This window comes from Poromitra crassiceps (genome assembly GCF_964638095.1).
Source record: "Poromitra crassiceps genome assembly, chromosome: 1".
Classification (NCBI taxonomy): domain Eukaryota; kingdom Metazoa; phylum Chordata; class Actinopteri; order Beryciformes; family Melamphaidae; genus Poromitra; species Poromitra crassiceps.
This window is the reverse complement of record NC_139623.1, coordinates 5931669-5951950: the sequence shown is the minus strand read 5'-3', so window position 1 is coordinate 5951950 and position 20282 is coordinate 5931669. Positions and strand designations below refer to the sequence as shown.

General features: G+C 44.6%; 1 protein-coding gene across 1 annotated transcript in view; it reads left to right on the top strand.

Annotated features, from left to right (window-relative positions):
* LOC310786666 (phosphatidylinositol-binding clathrin assembly protein-like) overlaps positions 1–20282 on the top strand; it is a gene marked incomplete at both ends in the record, with an annotated part of 81136 nt that overhangs the window by 23493 nt on the left and 37361 nt on the right. The window contains 7 exons of the mRNA XM_083647925.1: positions 230–332; positions 615–708; positions 3645–3756; positions 8328–8434; positions 10013–10054; positions 15290–15375; positions 15770–15872. Coding sequence (XP_083504051.1) covers positions 230–332; positions 615–708; positions 3645–3756; positions 8328–8434; positions 10013–10054; positions 15290–15375; positions 15770–15872 — 647 coding nt within the window. The remainder of the gene's footprint in view (positions 1–229; positions 333–614; positions 709–3644; positions 3757–8327; positions 8435–10012; positions 10055–15289; positions 15376–15769; positions 15873–20282) is intronic.

Here is a 20282-nt window from a genome sequence, read left to right as displayed (position 1 = left end):
GCAGCTTCACCTGGTTAGTACACATGAGAGGGATAGCAGCTTCACCTGGTTAGTACACATGAGAGGGATAGCAGCTTCACCTGGTTAGTACACATGAGAGGGATAGCAGCTTCACCTGGTTAGTACACATGAGAGGGATAGCAGCTTCACCTGGTTGGACGTGTTGGATGTGGCTCAAGGTGAGCTCTCTCTAACTGGAGCGCCCCCCCCCCCCCCATCTACCCTGCAGGGTATGACATGTCAACCTTCATCAGACGCTACAGCCGCTACCTGAATGAAAAGGCCATGTCTTACCGACTAGTGGCAGTGGACTTCACCAAGATGAAGAGAGGGTAACATACTGGTGCACAACACACACGCACACACACACACACACACGATAATATCTGTTCTCTAATTCTAATTCACACAAATATCTTATTTCTGCATTATTCCACTGCATGTTTTTGGCCCAAAAGGAGCTCCGTAGAGACACACACCTTAATTTACCACTTTGACACCTAAGTCACCTGTGTGTGTGTGTGTGTGTGTGTGTGTGTGTGTGTGTGTGTGTGTGTGTGTGTGTGTGTGTGTGTGTGTGTGTGCGTGCACGCTTGTTTTCGGTGTGTTGCCAGGGCCGACGGTGTGATGCGCACCATGAACACAGAGAAGCTGATCAAGACTCTGCCCATCATTCAGAACCAGCTGGATGCGCTGCTGGACTTCCAGGTACACCTCTTAAAGACAGAAGGCTTAAGACGCTTGGGAATGTAAAGTCATCGGTTTAAATGCCTACTAGTGAAGGAGTAATGATCTCCTCTTGACAACTATTGTCAAAACGCCTTTGAGCAAGCACTAAACTCCAAACTACTCGAGTGTAATGAGTAGAAGAGGGTAGCCTAAGCAGCTGCGAGCATCATGTCTGATTTCCTTATTATTATCATGTCTGTTTGTTTGTTTGTTTGTTTATTTGCACATTTTAAAAGCAAACAGGTTAAACAGAAAATAAAATGTATACAAAGAAATAAAAAAAACGTGCAGGTGAGATAGAAACCCACTACGGGTTTATCTAGAAATCTCACCTAAAGACAAGAAATATACATAACAGTAAATGCAAGATAACAATAGTTAACTTGTATACATTTTACATATTAGTTCGTATTTGTGTAAAATGATTAGAACAAAAAACAAAGACAAAAACAGCACTATGTTGAGAAGTTCAAGTTAGATTCAAGATTTCAGGAGTATGTAGAAACTGGATCATTCAATGCAATTTCTATTCAATATTAGAATACTTTTAAGTCTCTTTTTGTATAGAGATAAAGACAGAGAATCAGACAGTAGGTGCAAGTTCTTATTCCATACTTTGGCTCCATGGTATTTTAACGAATACTGACCCCTAGATGTATGATACATTGGTAGGTGAAGGTTATCTAGGTTGTCTAGTTGAATAAGGGTGTATTCACACCTATCTCGTTTGGAGCAGTTGTTCCGAAACGGAGAGCATTTTCCCCCTTGGTGCGGTTCGTTTGGGGGAGTGTGAACACAGCAATCGCACTCGGATGCGGGACAAAACAAGCGGACCGAGATCGCCAAGAAAGGGTGGTCTCGGTCCGCTTCCAAACGAACTCTGGTGCGGTTCGTTTGTGGTGAGAACGTGAGCCGACCTCGATCCGCCACAACAGCAGTAAATGGTGCGCATTTTTGGATAAACCAGCTGCCGTAGTCAGCTGCGCTGTGCGTAATGGCCTGAAGAACGAACATTTTTATCGTTTAAAAACAACATCTTTCAGATCCTGTTTTGGCGACTTGTGACTTGCATCGATAAACTTTGGGGGATTTTTGGATCATCACATCAGCAGTTTGAACTCAATCAACTTACCTCGGACCATGGGAAGCAACGTTAATGTGTTGAATCTCTACGGATTTTGCGTGCGGTGTGCTGCTCTCTCTCCCTCTCTCTCGCTCTCTCTGGTCTCCATTCAATAAATGAAAACAAATCGTGGTAATCAGAGCCAGCCTTCTTTGTGATAAGATTGTCTGGTTCAATCAGACAATCAGACTGATTGCATGTCTTCCTCGAAATGTCCGTTATTATTAAATTATTTATTAATATTTTATTCCTGACAGGACAGGTGTTCATATAGCCTATGTCTCGGCTAATCCTCATCTCCGTGATAGTAGCCTAATAGCAGAATTTGTGAGGGTCTTTGATCTTCTATCTCCAAATTCCCAATAGCCTAAATAGGCTAAATAAATACATAGGCTTACATAGGCTACATAGCATACATTAATAAATAAATAAAGAACTTTCTCCCTCTCTCTCTCTCCCGATCCCTCCCTCTTTCTTTCTTTCTTTCTTTCTTTCTCTCTCTCTCTCTCTCTCTCCTTGCACGGCGGACGCCCGACATAGCCTAAAATGTAGGTCTAACAAAACGCATTTTTATAATCATATAGGAAAATCTCTGGGAATTATTTTGTCCATCCCGAGAGGCTATTAGCCTATCAGAGTCTCTGCTGGCCAATCCAGGAAGTTTGACAATACTATTTGGAACGTTTCATTTGTGGCTGTGTGAACACAAACGAACCAAGGCACAAATGCAACAATTGTATCAATTAAGTACCTGAATCGGAACAAAGCAAACGACCTACAGGTGTGAATACACCCTAAGAGTGAACTTGAGAGTTATGAATGAAGAATTTTTGACAACTTTCTGGCAAGTCAGTGCCCATGTACTTCACTGTCCGGGTAGTGCAGCGCTAGATTCCTTATTGCCTGCCAACACGAGGGTAGCCGGATTAAGGGTATGTGTCCTGGTCGCTACACTAGCGCCTCCTCTGGTCGGTCGGGTCAGGTGAAAAGAAGTGGCTGGGGAGTGCACATGTATCAGAGGAAGCATGTGCTAGTGTACAACTCTCCCCAGATAGGCAGAGGGGGTGGAGCAACGACCAGGATACCAGGGGGAATTGGCCAAGTACAACTGGTGAGAAAACAGGGGAAATCAGAACAAATATATTTATATATACTATACTGTATATATATATTTACTGTATATATATTATTCCATCCGCTTATCTGGGATCGGGTCGCGGAGGGAGCAGTTCCAGCAGGGGACCCAAAACTTCCTAACCTGACACTGCCAGATGGGGGCGGTATTGTTTTCACAAACCGCACAGTGCGTGTCTTGTGAACACAATACCGCCCCCGTCTGGCAGAGTCAGGTTAAAAACTTCCCGTTCCCTGGCCACATTAGCCAGCTCTGACTGGGGGATCCTGAGGCGTTCCCAGGCCAGCGTGGAGATAGAATCTCTCCACCTAGCCCTCGGTCTGCCCCGTGGTCTCCTCACAGCTGGACGTGCCTGGAACACCTCCCTAGGGAGGTGACCAGGTGGCACCTGGTAAGGACCAGATGCCCGAACTATGTATATTCTTCCTAACATATAAATATGATAACCACTAAAGTTACAGTGTATTATCTGTATTGTGTGTCATTATGTTATGTGTATTATGTCAAATAGTGGTTGCACTTGTTAATTGTAACACATGGAAACATGTCAATTCAATATACAGTATCACCTCTATCTTGCTCAGTTTCTTCCTTTCTTTCTTTCTTTCTTTCTTTCTTTCTTTCTTTCTTTCTTTCTTGATCTCTCTCTAACTCCAGCCTAACTCTAACGAGCTGACCAATGGTGTGATCAACGCAGCTTTCATGTTGCTGTTTAAAGACTCCATACGCTTGTTCGCCGCCTACAACGAAGGGGTTATCAACATGCTGGGTAAAACCACACACACGCACACGCACGCACACACACACACACACACACACACACACACACACACACACACACACACACACACACACACACACACACACACAGAGCAGAGGAGGATGTTGTCCAGGTTATGTTCCATCCTGGACAACGTCTCCCACACTATGAAGAGCTGGTCGAGCACAGGAGCACGTTCAGTGCGAGACTGATCCCACCCAGATGCACCACAGAGCGCCACAGGAAGTAATTCCTGCCTGTGGCCATCAAACTCTTCAACTCCAAGATATTACGGGTTGTTTTATTTTGTATGTTACGTACTTATTGGCCAAGATATGTTCGTTTATGGGGGAGTAATTCTGCCAGTTTAGGAGGGGAGTGTGGGCGGCCATCTTGCCTGCGGGGTTTTTGGCAAGTCAAAACGGAAATACTATTACGAAATGACGTAATGCGGAAGCGTCCATGTGTGGGCAAAGAATAAGGTGAATAGCCTCGGACTCACTCCACCCATCTACAAATCAAAAACCCACTTTTTATAATGTATACCTGATGCTAATACTGCAATTTGTGCAATAATCAAATGCAAACATCCACAGTTACACATGTCCATTTGACTAACTGGAACGTAATGCACCTAAAGGTCCTTACACATCGGGAGCGTTTCTTTCGTGCGATTAATTTGCACGTCAATAATATTTTCCGAACCTATATCAGTCAATGCAACCGTGCATACCAACGGCGAAGTTTCGCTGAGCGTTATTGCTGCGTTTATTTTTTCGAACCACGGACGATTTTTCAGAAATTCGCTTCCGACGTGTACACTAGCTGTGGCTGTGATTGACAGGTGGGTCAAAACTCGCATCGCAATTTCTTGCCGTATATTCGCATCGCTCTTGATGTGTAAGGACCTTTACTCTTTTATTAGTATTACTCACACTGCTGTATATAATACCGTATATTATGTACCTCGCATATCTGACTTCTTACTCAATAGTACTTTGATAAAGATTGTAGGGGATGAAACATGTTTTTGACACTTTATTGTATACACCTAACTTCTATTTTATTGTTTTATTGTCTATGCCTAATCTTCTTTATTGTCTCTATGTTATATATTTCCCTACCTTGAGTGTGAGCAACTGTAGCATTACTCACTTTCCCCTCGGGGAGCAAGAAAGTTGTTCTAATTCTGATGAGCTTGATGCAGTAATCTTGAGGACTGGCGCGTTGACGTCTTGGGGTCTGTGTCAGTGGGTCATAGCACACTGAGAGCACACCATCAGTTTTTAATCATTCATGACTTCATGGACCTGATCTCAGCTACTTTGACTAAGATTGAGAAGTAGAAGCTGAGAGCCCCAACTTAGGTTTGTTGTATGTAATATGCATGGCAGCCGGATGTCCGCTCCCGGCTTATTACAAACTCTGTCATTGGCTCCGACCATGTCAATCAGAGCGGCTTCCGCTTCCTCCTCCCTGTGTGTCGCTGTAAATAGTGCCCTGCCGCCTCAGTGAAAACAACAACGCTAACTAGCTAGCAAGCTAACGGCAGAAACCTGGCACGGTGGCTCAGTGGTAGAGCTGTCGCCTCACAGTCAGAAGGTCCTGAGTTCGATTCTCGCCTGGGACACTGTGGGCGCTGTGGTTGTGTTCCCCCCCATATCTTCAGTGCCTACTGCCCAGGTGGGGTATCTCGTCGTAAGGGCCTTTCTCTCCGTGTGGAGTTTGCATGTTCTCCCCGTGCTCCCCCAGGGGGTTCCTCCGTATATAACCCCCCACTAAAAACATGCAAAAGATCAGATCGTCATCGTCATCCGACCAGTGACGACAACATCCGAAGATGGTCCCCGGGCGCTGTACGAGAAAGCGACCACTGCTCCTGGCCTGCCCCCCGGAGGAAAGGACATGCCTGGATGGGTTAAATGCAGAGGACACTTTTCACCGGCCACCGTCAGCATGAGTGTGTTGTGGCCGCATGCATGTATTGTGGTGTTCGTGTGACAATAAAAGACGGGCTTGTCCCGTTACGAGAGTTTTTACACGCTAGCTCATTGCTACACGCTGAAAACGGCAAATTGGATTGTTGTAAACTATTTTCCAAGGGCACTGCCGCCAAGCGCCGCCCATCGCAATCCCACTATGGAGACCTGTGGCGCCAGACTCCTCGGACGGAAGGGAGAGGAGGCTGGACCAGCGAGACTATGGTGTTATTAATGTCCCATGTTGGCTTGGGTCCCGGGTTCGACATTAACCATGGCCCGTGATTCTGCCTGTGTCGATTTGATCTGTTCAAAATGGGTTCTATGAGGGCTGAGTCTTGTACATGCTGATGGGCACACATAGTGTTCTGAGCCAATGATATGTGTGGGTTTGTGGGTGGAGGTCCTGCGGGGAGGGGCGTTATGTTCTGAGTGAATCTGTCTGTGTATGTGTGTATTTTGTGTTTTTTTGTAGATGTTTGTGGTTCTTATGTTTTTCTTCCTTTGTTATGTAATTTTTAAATCCTTTGTTATATCGTTTTTTTAATCAATAAAAAATGTATTTAAAAAAAGTTACTCTTTGGCCACCAAATATCCCATGTATGTGTTAACATTACATAAACATCCTCATTCCTACTGTACAGTTCCAAAAAGACCCCAAATCCTTCGCTCGTTTTAGTTCAAAATGCTACAAAACCAGCAAACGGTACAGTGCCGTTTCTGTACGAGTATTGTAGCCTACTCGCTACCATCTAGCTAGTAGTAACCCTAACCCATGTTGGGACAACGTTATGAGTTTACGAAGCCTAACTACTCAAACTGCTAAGAAGAACAGAGGAACCAGAAACACAAAAGGCAGACAAAATCTTTGGAGTGAATGAAAGCAGCAGTTTAGTGGCTAGAATATGACGCATCTAATGACGTAAATGTAATATAGACGGTTTCAACTCGACAACATAAACGTTCTAAATTGCCCCCAGCTTACTTCCTGTTGTTGGACCGAGGCGAGAGATGAACTCAACACACATCTTTATTGACCCCAAGAAGACTACACAACCATTGCAGCGAGGCTAGGCATAACACTGACTCTGGCCAACCATAAAGTAACACCCCAACTGCATTTGCATCTCTAAAACCACAAGGTGGCAAACAAGAGCACTCTATTACAGTAAATAATGATATATTTTCATTCTCTTAAAGCCTTTACATGCTTGTGTGTCAAAAAGCCCTCACCGAATGCGCCGCGGCTGGCGAGCCTGTCGACGCAGCTGGCGTGCAGCTCCTCGAAAATGTGACTCGACGCAGCTGAAGTGAACAGCACAAGTACAATAGAGAGGCAAAGTGGTGCGTCACTTCCTGCTTCAGCACTGTACCAGAGATTTTCATCAGCCATTTATTTTCCCACAGACATTTAGTAAAATGCTTATAAAATAGTTTTACTGCGTCTAACCAAACGGTTCAGCTAATGCTATAATCGGGAGAGACCATATAACATTTCACTCGGACCAAAACTTTAAAAAAAAAAACATTAAAAAAATATTTTCTTTAAACCCGCATTTGTTTTAACGTTTTGGTCCCAGTGAAATGTTCTATGGTCTCTCCCGATTATAGCGTTAGCTGAACCGTTTTGTTTGAACCGGTAAAACTATTTTTAGATGCATTTTACGAAATGTCTATGGGAAAATAAATGGCAGATGAAAATCTCTGGTACAGTGCTGAAGCAGGAAGTAGGCGGTCACTTTGCCTCTCTATATAGATGGGGAGATAACAGGAGAGAGTGAAAGCTATTACCAAGTATATGCACTAGATTCTCTCCTTGGGCTAACTTCTAGTCATTGAAATCCCATTGAAATCACACAATTTACAAATTTTGCTGGGGACTCCCCTGCGACCTGTGACCCTAGTTCGAGTAGACAGGACTAGCTGCCGCCGGCAAGGCTCCAAGTCGAGGCTGACGCACAAGTATGTTTTCCGCTTTAATGACCTTTCATTGATTCTAGTGGCACGGTTAAGGAAGAACTTACTTAATGACCTTAACTTACTTAAGGTCTTACTTAAGGTCTAGTTAAAGGAACACTCTGCCCATTTTCAACCAGCTTTGTATCATTAGAACATCAGTAGTATATCAGAAAACTGTAAACTGTTTTGAAGTCTGTCATTTAATTTGACAGTTATTGAGTGTTAAAGTGTGGACCAGTGACATCACTGGTCCACACTAACTCAAATTAATAACTCATTAACTCAAATCAACTCTCAATAACTGTCAAACTATTCATCATTCATCTAGTTTGACAGTTATTGAGAGTTGATTTGAGTTAATGAGTTATTAATTTGAGTTAACCACCAATAAATTGACCACCAAATTGTACGGGCTTGGTGGCCCGTGGGGGCCAGTGCTTAAAAATATTAGCGTCTATCCCTGGAGCCATACTTTTATTTATTACATCATATCATTGTTTTACTGAATCGTGAACCGCATACCGCGTATCGAATCGTGTCATGAGATAAGCGTCCCATCCCAAAGTTGAAGTGTACTTCTTATCTTTGTGCTTGATGCAGGAAGAGATCTCTGACGCTGAATTTGGTCTCTTCACTCCACAGAGAAATACTTTGACATGAAGAAGAGTCAGTGTGAAGAGGCTCTGGAGATCTACAAGACCTTTCTCAACAGGATGACCAAGCTGTCCGAGTTCCTCAAAGTGGCCGAGGTAACGTCTGTCCATCACGACACTGAGCAAAACACCACTGCAGAGGGTGGGAGCATCTGTCCAGAGTGCATCTCAAAGGCTTACGCTGTTCTCCCCTCGTATCTTCTCTTCTCTCTCTCCTCTCTCTTCTCATCTCTCCTCTTCTCTTCTCTACTGTCTCTCTCCTCTCTCTTTTCTCATCTCTCCTCTCTCTTCTCTACTGTCTCTCTTCTCATCTCTCTCCTGTTCTGACATCATCTCTCCTCGCCTCTGAATTGACTTGAACAGGACATGTGTAATATGGAATCGGTTTCCTCTGGATTGTTTTCCATATTGCTTTGTGAATTTGTCCTGTGTTTCCCCCCTCTCCAGAAGAATGTTGAATTGAGTTGACAACTTGCGGAGGAAACCAGTTTAAACTTGTTGAGATGCATTCTAGACTTTTTGCTTCATTTTTCTTCTAGAAATAACCCTTGCGATCTGATCTACAGTCAGTATCTTCTAACCTCAACACACTGTGAGGAATTGAAAACTGATTGCAAATCAGCCTCCAAGGGGATCCTCCTTTTTTCTTGCCTCGATTTCCTCCTCTGTCCTGTGCTCTTTCTTGCCCTGACCCGGGGGGAGGGGCTGACCCCCGAGACACTGATTAACGGCTAAGCCTTAGCCAATCAGAGAGCCACTCATGTAGAGCTTCCAGTTGAAGGACCCCTCACGTGCTGCCTGTTCACATGCCTGCACTGCATGCCCAAGCAAGCTGTATTTTTCCTATCTCTATCTCTGTCTCCTCTTCCTCCTTTTTGATTTCCTCCCTCCCTTTTTTTGATTTTTTTAACTCTCTTTTACAATGGCTGTTATCCAATTAATAGCTCCAATACCTGCTTAGGCTTCACCGTAAATAGAAGCAGTTGTATCGTCTGTAGACTATGTAGCATTTCCCTGTGCGTCATCTTCAAAGGCTTTCTCACCGTTTGGTTTGGTTCCTATCTGGAAGAAGGTTTGGGGGTGTAGCGGCTCGATCCAAAAAAGAAAAAAAGAAAGAAAAAACAGACTAACGTTGACTTTAAGGACCCATTCATTTACCTGTCTAACAAAATGTCTGTTTGTCTGTTTGTGTCATTTTGTGCCCCTTCCTTCTCTGTCTGTTCAAAGTCAACATTAGTTGAGTGTCTTCCTTTTGGATGTGTCTCACCCCGCAGTCACGTGACCTGTTGTCTGCTTCGCCCGTTCAACCAGTCAGTGTGTCCGGCATTCATTTCAAACCAGTCTCCAGATCTCAGTGTGTGTGCATATATGTGTGTGTGTGTGTGTGTGTGTGTGTGTAGGTGTTTGTATGCGTGTGCATGCACCCTCCTCCCTTCCTCCTCCGTTGTCTTTTATTTGTTTTCCTTTCCAGCCACTGCATGAAGTAACGGACGCTTCGGTTTCTCTTCTTCCTCCTCTTCCTCCTTCACATGCCTTACTTCCTGTTTGGTTTACTCTCTGTGCTCTGTTGGGTTTATGGTTTATTCCTTGGTTGATTACATTTGGTTTATTTTTTATTTTTTTGTTTTGCCTCCCTCCTCCCTCCCCGATCCCCGCTCCTTTTTTGTGACACAGCGAGTTGGGATAGATCAGGGCGACAGTCCCGATCTCACACAGGTCAGTCTACATCTCATCTCAATCAATCAATCAACCAACCAACCAGCCAATCAACCAATCAGTCAAGTCGATCCCATAATGCTTCATTTCTAAACGCTCCCGTTCCCTACTCACCCTACAGACCTGCCCACACTGCAGCTGCCCCGCCCACCTCCTCTCTTCCTCAGTCTCCTTAACTCCTCCCCTCTTCCTTTCTTTCTGCAGAGTCTAGAGTAGAGAGGAACCAATTACTGGTAGCCTTGAACTTGAGCCCTTTAGCGTCATTTTATTAAAGAAAATATATATGCAAAAATATCAAGTTTCGGGGGGCATCTGGGTAGTGTGGAGGTAAAAGCACTCGCCTACCACCAGGGGGCGTCTGGGTAGTGTGGAGGTAAAAGCACTCGCCTACCACCGCAGAGACCCGGGTTCAATTCCCGGCAGCGGCACCACCGGCTTGGTCAGACGTTCCTACAGACCCGTGTCTGCGCGGGTGGGAAGCCGGTGGGGTTTGAGTCCTGGTCGCTGCACTAGTGCCTCCTCTGGTCAGTCGGGGGCGTCTGTTCAGCGGGGAGGGGAACCGGGGGGAATAGCATGATCCTCCCACACGCCACATCCTGCCGGTGAAGTTCCTCGCTGTCGAGTGAAAAGAAGTGGCTGGTGACTGCACATGTATTGGAGGAAGCATGTGCTAGTCTACAACTCTCCCCAGATCGGCAGAGGGGGCGGAGCAACGACTGGGACAACAGGTAGAATGGGCCAAGTACAATTGGGGAGAAAATGGGAGGGAAACAACTGTATCCAAAAAAACTAACAAAAGAAATATCAAGTTTCTTCCTCATCTGAATTACTGCAAGGCAACATTTTAGTCAATGTGCCATGGTCTATGTGCCATGGTGTCATTTTGAAAGCAGCATTTTATGCAGTTGAATTACAAAAGCTTTTAGTCAATTCACCTATACTTTGTCCTGAATTGTAACAGTGGTCTCTCTGAACAGTGTCAATATGAATTGTAACAGTGGTCTCTCTGGCCAGTGTCAATATCAAGGATTGTCTCCTTTGATTCGAATGCACAGAAATAGAACTCCTTATCGCAAACTCAGTAAAGCCTTAAAGAAATAAGTCTCCATCCAAATAAGCACTGTTCAAATCATTTTCCTGAGAATAAATGGCTTTGCATTAGCTGTGGGGAGAGCAGCGAATGGTTTACTGAATAGTTTTCTGCAAATATGACTTGGACAGGTGCACATAATGCCATCATAAGTACTGCATATCATGTTATAGGCCTGATACTAAATTGATCCTTTTCAATGGGTACATCATTGGATTTTCACAATATCAGAAAAATACATTGAAAAAAGGTTTCACTCTTTCTTTTCTTTCTTGATGTGTCATGTTTGTAGTGCTTATGAAGACCCTATTTGCCCCTATTCAACTACATAGTGACCCATGCCTATACTGAGCTCTAGATATGTGTCTGTTTTACGTTGAAACTTTTAGCATATTCTAGATTTCTCTGAAGAAGGATATCCAGAATTCGCATTTTACTCTCTTTCCCCCTTGAAATAAGTATATGAGAAATCTTTTCTTTTGTTTGCTTGTTGTGTTTAGACTGTGTTCTCTGAAGCTAAAACGTAAGGCTCTGGCTGAAAACCTTGGTATCACATTTGGTCCAAATGAACCCATCCATCTCTTTATTTGAAGGATGAAGGATGCTGTAATGTGTATACCTGCTTTTCACCAGACAAATTGCCTTTCAGTCAGTTAACTTCCTTGGCTTCCAGTGTCTCATTTTGAATTGGGACAAAATTTTGATTCTAACCCGACTAGTTGCTGCTTAAAAGGCGAATTTGCTGATTTTCAAACAGCTTTGTATCCTTACAAAATACAGTGCACTCCTCTTAGTGATCACCTTGGGACGGGTCAAATTGATCATTATAACAGATTTTTTTCTTTTTCATTATTTCTCATGCAGATTACCATCTAATTGACATTTGTATGTATTGCATGAACACAGTCGAGACTGATTACAGCAGGTCACGTGGAGGCTGGGTTTACCCAGGCTACCCACACACAGCATCTCAGAGGCTGGGTTTACCCAGGCTACCCACACACAGCATCTCAGAGGGGGTCACTGAACTGCACACCCGAATCACCCGAACCAGGGCTTCTGGCATACTCTTCGCGCCCAGCCAAGCGCATAGGGCGCGTGGCGATTATGACGTCATCGCACGGGGCGTGTCGGGGGGCGAGGCCTGAGCGCAGCGCGGCGCGTCCATGGAGATTTTTCTATCAGCGCGTTGGGTTTTGCTGCCTGTGCCTGTGAGATCTCCGTGGTAGGCTATCAGTGGATATCTGCTGTGATTGAGTCCTCACCGTCGTAAAGTCACCTTTGAAGCATGATGTTCGATTATAACGAACTAGTTGTGTGGCTTAGCCTTCCCAAATGTTGAGGGTCGTTTTTTAGAATTTAATACATAGAATTGGGAACGTTACATTCAATTTCATTCAGACTGCCTGGAGGAGCGAGCTGAGCACTGAGTATGTTTTGTTTTGGCCTGCGCAGAGTGCATGCGCCCTCCTCGGAGCCCCGCCTCCAGCGCGTGCGCGAAGAGTATGCCAGAAGCTTAAGATTTCAACATTGTGAAGCAATGTAATTAACATGCAGAACAGCACTATTAGTCGACACATAACCTTGCAGATAACTAACATCACGCATATAGAACAGGAAGTCCTTTAACTAACCTCCCAAAGCACATTAACAAACACATCTACCCCAGAGCATGCTGGGAACTTCGCCCACAATATGTTTCTTTTCACCCCCAACAAATGGAAAAATTCAGTATGTTACAGCCAGAGATTTCAGGCAGATTTCTGGACTTTTCTCTGTCTGGCTGCACGTTCTCTGCTGCTTGACAACTGCTGTGTTAGCTACAGACTGCTACGTTATTCAAGACTACTTCTTCTATCCCGTTTACAACAGTTGCCACTTGCTCACAGGTACGCCTTGTGGTGAGAATCGTGTAGTGCATTCTCACACACCAAAGTACTTGTCTCAACTGTCAACTGTTCCAACTGACTGTCTATAGTGAATGCTTTCCACAAAATCATGAACAATGAAGAAAACCAGAAGGAATACAGTTCCACTTTTACCAAATAAACCAAAATAGATGTTCTGCGACAAGTTATATCATCCTGAAAACCCAAATAGTTGAAACTAGTAAAATTATAAAATTATCTGTCAGTGCAATAAGGTAAATAAAATAAGTTGTTGGTCCCCCATAGTAAACATAAACATTATAATTACATCTTCCCATATCTGTCAACCTGTCACAAGTAGGTGGCTGGCTCCTACTGGAACAATTTGGTGTACCCATTACACTTAACTCTGGAAATGGCTTCTACACCCTGCTTCAAATCGTTCTTTATAAATTAGAATATAATGCAACTTAATTCCCATCCTCGAACCGACAAACTCTGGCAACCTACCGCCAAAGTTGCCCCCGACCTAGTCTCGACGCCAGACCCATGAGAGTTCTTACGCTGATACACTACGTTACTGCATGCTGCAGAGCTCTCTCTGGGTCTTGGACACTTTCCCGCAGAGGGCTGGTTATGGGAGGGAACCGTTCACTTGGCCAGTCATATGCCAGTGATGGCTTCAGTCCTCTCCAATCAGTAACGACTTTGCGATCAGACAACACGGAAGGCGCAGCCCATTGCTCTCTCATCGGTGCTACGACCTGTCACTCATTCAATTTCGACCCGCCTTCAAAACCAGCAGTGGCTGTGAACTGGCACAGACTCACCTATGTAGTATGCGGAGCGCAGCGATTCAACGTAATATTTGAGTCTGGGGAGAGACTACCCCCTACCAGCTCACCCTAATGTAGCAGGCTAAAATCGTGCCTGAATACAGTACATCATATAAAGTAAAGGAATGTTATTGACTTTAAAAATCCATACAGTGAGTTACTGTAGGCCTCCAGCTGTTTCAAACACAGCGGTCGCGCATAGGCAGAGACGTCGCCATCTCTCCACAGGCAGAGATACCGCAATCTCTCCATATACTCTCCGAGTATCGCTGCTGTATCTCGTTGGCTCATTTTTGGCAGCTTGTGACTAAGAAAATAATAAGATTACTGTAGTTTTAAAGGTGGGACAAGGCCCCAAATGATCACGAATTATTTAAAAAGCTTGTGTATAGGAATGATTCGGTAGCAAGCTTTTTGATCAATATAAGCGGTTGGTATAACCGTGATCACTATAAGCGGATTCCACTGTATATGCAAATGTTTAACTTGCCTCCAGCTTGCCTGGACTGAGAGCTCCCCGTTCATTCACAGAGGTTCCTGCACCACATGACATCATTATGGGGCAGGAAGTACTGTGAATGAAGTAGATAATGTTAGTGATAATGATAATGTTAGTGAATAATGTTAGTGTATAATGACAGTGAATAATGTGAGTGATAATGATAATGACAGTGACAGCAATAGTGACACCATGGCAGACCGCTCCAAATGACATCATTATGACATCATTTGGACCAGGAAGTTCTCTGAATGAACACATTTGTATAATAGACTACTGATTTTGTAACGATACAAAGCTGGTTGAAAATCGGCAAAGTGGCCTTTTAATCGCTAAAATAAATCAAATCAGTCATATTTTTATTTGAACATGAAGTGGAATCCACGGGTTAACTCCTTATTTCTGGACTGCAATTTTCCATCAGTGAGTGTGCACGCGCGCGTGCGTGTGTGTGTGTGTGTGTGCGTACACAAGAGTGTTTGTGCACCCCTGTGCATGGGCTTCTTACTGTAGCTGGTTGGGAGATGTGTTTGCTGTGTTTGGAGCCTGCAGGACCCGGCGCTCCGCTCTGCTCTGCCCCCAGCTGGCCAGTCCTCCTGCTGTGGACTTGCACTTGCATGACGCAGGGCTGATCTGTGTTCTGTGCATGCCTGTCAACCAAACCTGATGAAACCAAATGCAAAAACAAAAAGAGCTCTTCCAATCTTAGACAAAGACAAACGGACCTGAATTTAAAGGGTGATGTCTTAATTCTGGTGCTGCTTTGTGTGTATGTGTGTGAGCGAGTGAGCGAGAGAGAATGAGAAAGTGAGAGAGAGTGAGAGGTGGGGAGAGAAAGTGAGAGTGAGACGAGTGAGAGAAAGTGTGGTGTGTCTCTGTTTGTCTACTTGCCTGTGCTCCTAATGTTGCCCCTCCACCCCCCTGCCCCCCATTCCCCCCCAGGCTCCGAGCTCTCTGCTGGAGGCGCTGGAGCAGCATCTGGCCTCTTTGGAGGGAAGGAAAATCAAGGAGTTGTCCACCTCTAGCAGGTAAACCCAGCCCAGGTACTGCAGCAGCCACGTAATACTGCTGCAAAACCATGTCATCGGAAAAAATACCCATTGATATTTTTGGTTTCTGCTCCAAGTGAAATGTTTTATGGTCACTGAGGATTCAGTAGGTTGCTGATTGGCTTGGTTCCGGCCTTAAAACTCATTAGATAAGGATTTTTCGAAACGTCTATAGAGAAAAGCAATTGGGAACTCTCTTCCGGGGCTGGAGACGTCAGGTGACTGTTCAGCTCTATAATAAAAAATGCAGTAAAGTGTAACTCAGTAAAAAAAAAAGAGGAAGGACAAACAAAACAATGAATTCTGGATTTGCAAAAATACATTAGGTGTGTGTCTGTCTGTGTGTGTGTGTGTGTGTGTGTGTCGCCCTCAGATCCAGCACGCTGTCCAGTGCAGTGTCCTCTCTCTCCAGCACTGGGATCTCCCTCAGCCGCATGGAGGACAAGACAGATGACAACAGACTGCAGCAACACAAGGTCAGACACGGCACAGCTAACGCAGGCTGAGCCGCATGGTCAGACACAGCACAGCTATGGTCTCATTATAGTCGAGCTCCGCGAGTCACGTGCGGACTCCGCGCTGGGGGCAGATGCTTTGATACTCAGAATGGCAGCCAAGTGATCAGCATGTTACATTGTACAATGGTAATGGTGAGAACAGCCCATGAAAAGTCACACTAGGCTCTTTCACACCGGCCTTGAAAGCCGAAAAATGCACGGAAAATAGGATTCGCGCCTCCGATGTGAAAGTCGTGAACGCGCGTTGGTGGATAATTGTTTTACACCTTTTGTCCCGCGACGGTAGGTAGTCACAACGCCGGGTTACCTGGCAACCTGCCTCCATTTGAAAGCGTCGTCGCAGCAAGCCGGAAAAGGTGCGAATGCTCAGCTCATTCATAAAAAAATTACAGGGGAAATCACCTCATGTATCAAAAAGTGCACGAGTGAAAGTAAAAAAAGTAGCCTATACAATCATGACTGCAGGGACGCCAGGAGGAATGCTCCGTGCGGTTAGGCTTTATGCTCAAACGATGTTGACATTAGTAGGTAAAATTAACGGATATAATAATAAGCTTCAGAGGGCTATAGCTGTCTGTGGTGAGTTGGTCTGAGGAGCAGATGCATGCGTTTTGATATTAAGGCGAGTCCGCCCACCATGCGAGTGGTGCTCGCCTTTCAATCCGGGAGCAGGGGATTTCACCTGAAAGTACACTGCAACACGGGAATGTGGCCGTGCTGCTTGGCTCTGTGTGAAAGCAATTTCTGCGGGACCCCTAAACTGCTTTTTTGCCGCGATCTGTGTGTGAAAGAGCCTAATGAAACGCTATTATGTGCAGTACTGAGTGCGCTTTCACAAACGACCGTATATCAGCACATGAATGAATCACCAAACTTGTTTTTACTGAATAGCCGTTTCAATTCTCAGCCCTGATAGCCTGCTTTTAATCTCTCTCAACAGAACACATTTACTTGTTGAAATGACTAAAAACGAACAGTTGCAAATCAAGGTTTAGCCTACCACATGGGTCAAGAAATGTACGGTGAAAACACAGCTCAGTGTTCAGGGCTCAGTGGCTCGAAAGCGTCCATGTTTGGAGATAAGCCGTGCGGAGGCCGCGCTGCTAGAAAAATCTTTAGGTACGCGCTGTGTGGCTGCGGGGAGACGCCCAACACATTGACGTCATTTGACGCTCGCGCCCCTCACTCCTCCCCCGCGAGCATAAAACAAGATTAACACAGGCTGAGCCGCATGGTCAGACACAGGGTTGCCAACCGTCCCTTAAAATACGGAATCGTCCCGAATTTGTAAACAAAAAGACGTGTTCCGTATTGAACTGATACGCGACGCGCTTTGTCCCGTATTGGAGAAACACACAGTGCAAAGAGTGAAGGGCTATTTGTATTGAGCGAGTTAAACCCCGCAGCCGCTGCTGCTCTGCCCCACTCTGTCTGGGGTGTCATCATGTTACCTTCAACTACTCTAGATTGCGCCTCTCTCATTCTGTTTGTTGTGAGTCACGACCAATCAAGCGCTGTCAGCGTTGCTAGTTCCAACTAAACTCTGAAGTCAGCACATTGAGTAGGCTATTTACATTGTGCTTATACAAATGTAGCATGCCATTTGTTTTTGTTGTGTTCAGACGATTTCAGTTGAAATCTAAAATGTTTTTGCACTAATGATTTAAACTTTCATACCAGGTTTGTTCTGTTCAAAAGAATAGCATATGTAACGTTGCTGTTTGCACTGTTAAAAGAAAATTGAATAATAGGCCTACATGCAAATGTGAAGTAGGCTATTTAGACCTATATCAAAATACTGTTTGCACTAGCCTACTGTTTTTTTTTAATACAGCAGTTTTATTAAGAATGAGAAACTAATAAAACCAAATAAAATTCTTGATAATCTTGATAATCTGATGATAATCTAGGAATAGGCTATGCACAAAAGTGTTTGCTTGTTTTAATAATAATAATGTGTAAATGGTTGAAGCTGAAGCAATTGCAGTTATGTGATTGTTATATTTAAGTCCACTACCGACACGGCATAGCTAACGCAGGCTGAAGCTGGGAATATGCTTGACGTTTGGCCCGGCCGTACGGAAATGAGAGACACGGAATTCTGACGAGAAAACGTGTGGAAAAGGTGGAATGTTTCCTTCTTCCTTCAAGCCACGAGTTGATGCCGTGTGAATCATTCAGCCCACCTTAAAGGGAGACTGACCCCCCCAGATTTCTTGCAAAACGGTATTCTACTTGATTTGAAAACTCTGCAGGCAACCCTTTTGTACCCTGGCAGAATAAACATCATAACTTGGCCAATAAGTATGTAAGATACAAAATAAAACAAATTGTAATTTGTTGTAGAATGCAGAGGACATGTAACTGTTTAGTTAACTCGCATTCCAGGAATATTGTATTTACTGCGCTGCTCTAAAATAACGTAGTTGGCTCGAGACTGTTTCGTCCTGAAACCCACTTGCTTAGCGCCAGAACACAATCGATTTGGGGGTGGAACACGCCAGGATTGGCCAACGCCAACGCCAGTGCCCAGAACTGTCAAATCAAACCATCGACAGAGACGCTATGGCCCGCCTCCCAGTATTTTCCGTGTATCAGAGATAGAGAACGATAACGATAAATTATCAATATAGCCACGTTATAAACAACAAACTAACGCTGGTGATCCGTATGGAAACAGTGTTACTCGAAATGGTTAAAAGTTATATCAATTTGGTCATTCAGTGGCATTTTACTGCCATGTAACATAACTAACTAGCGGCTAATATTAGCCACAGTAGGCGATTACCCATGGATGCATTGGTCTTAAAGGGCTCGCGCGGTGTGAACTACAGTAATAATCACATGGAGAAAAAAAAAGGTTTTTCACATGAGTGGGGCGCGTGCAAATACCACCGTGACGTCACGATGTACCAAATCTCCCATTCATTTGAGGGCACAAAAAAAAGCAGATTGAACTTAGAGGGAACTTATGCTGCTGAAAATGATACAAAGGTACAATGGTAACAGTTTGGTCTCAAATGTGGAAATCTTTACCAGAATTCTTCACACCCCACCCCCAAAGTCATATTGGTTAAAAGCTGAAAAAAGTGTTTTGGGGGTAAATTACGTACACTTTAAATATAGGACGAACGACAACGTTGCCCAGTTTCACTCGTTTTATTGGCTCCACATGCACATGCAGACAAAACACCCCTTGGAGAAGTATGGGAACGCCGTTCCCCCGCGTTCCACGGGCACTACACCTATGGCTTTACCTTACCATAATATATCAATAGAAAATGTAGAAAATTAATTTTGGCATCAGGACTATTTTTTCCATAAAACATCACATTATCTTTAAATTGGTGGCATGTCCACACACACACACACACACACACACACACACACACACACACACACACACACAAACAACTCTCAATACTGACCACACCTTACAATACCTAATATCACAGCCTGATCCTAACCAGACGTATAAAATCTTACCTAACCGTTTGACATGTAGGACTGTAGCTCAGAGAGCCAACACTGACATATCTACATTAGGCCAGACACTGACACTCCATTTTAATGGCCATTTAGCAGGCATCACTACAGTTTTTGTGATGTCAGTAGGATTGACAACAGCTAAGGGCCGTTTCAGGCAGACTCCGACGTGGCACAGCAGCCACTGCGTGCAGTATGGCTCTAGTGTCTCACTACACCCCCTCTTCTGCCTTCTCCCCCTCAAAACAAGCGTGTGCACGCAAACCAGGGAAATACATTTTTAAAAGCCTGTCGTCTATCTTCTAGCTTTAGTTTAGTTTCTCTCCTGTCTTTTTCTACTTGAGATATCTGCTCTTTTACCGTTTCTTCTGATCGCTTTCAGTCGTAAATCAGAGCGGTGTTATTTATATAAAAAGCAACGCAACCAAAGGATTAGTTGTGCAATATTGTGAAGAACTCACATACACCGGCAACTTTGGAGAGAGAGTGAAGAGAAGAAATGAGATATTGAAACAGACAGAGCAGATGGTCTGTGTGTGTGTGTGTTTGTGGAAGGGGGTGTCTACATGATTAAACAGACAGAGCAGAGGGTCTGTGTGTGTGTTTGTGTGTGTGTTTGTGTTTGTGGAAGGGGGTGTCTACATGATTAAACAGACAGAGCAGAGGGTCTGTGTGTGTGTTTGTGTGTGTGTGCGGGGGGGGTGTCTACGTGGTTAAACAGACAGAGCAGAGGGTCTGTGTGTGTGTGTGTGGGGGGTGGGTGTCTACGTGATTAAAGAGACAGAGCAGAGGGTCTGTGTGTGTGGGGGGGGTGTGTGTCTAGCTACGTGATTAAAGAGACAGAGCAGAGGGTCTGTGTGTGTGGGGGGGGTGTGTCTAGCT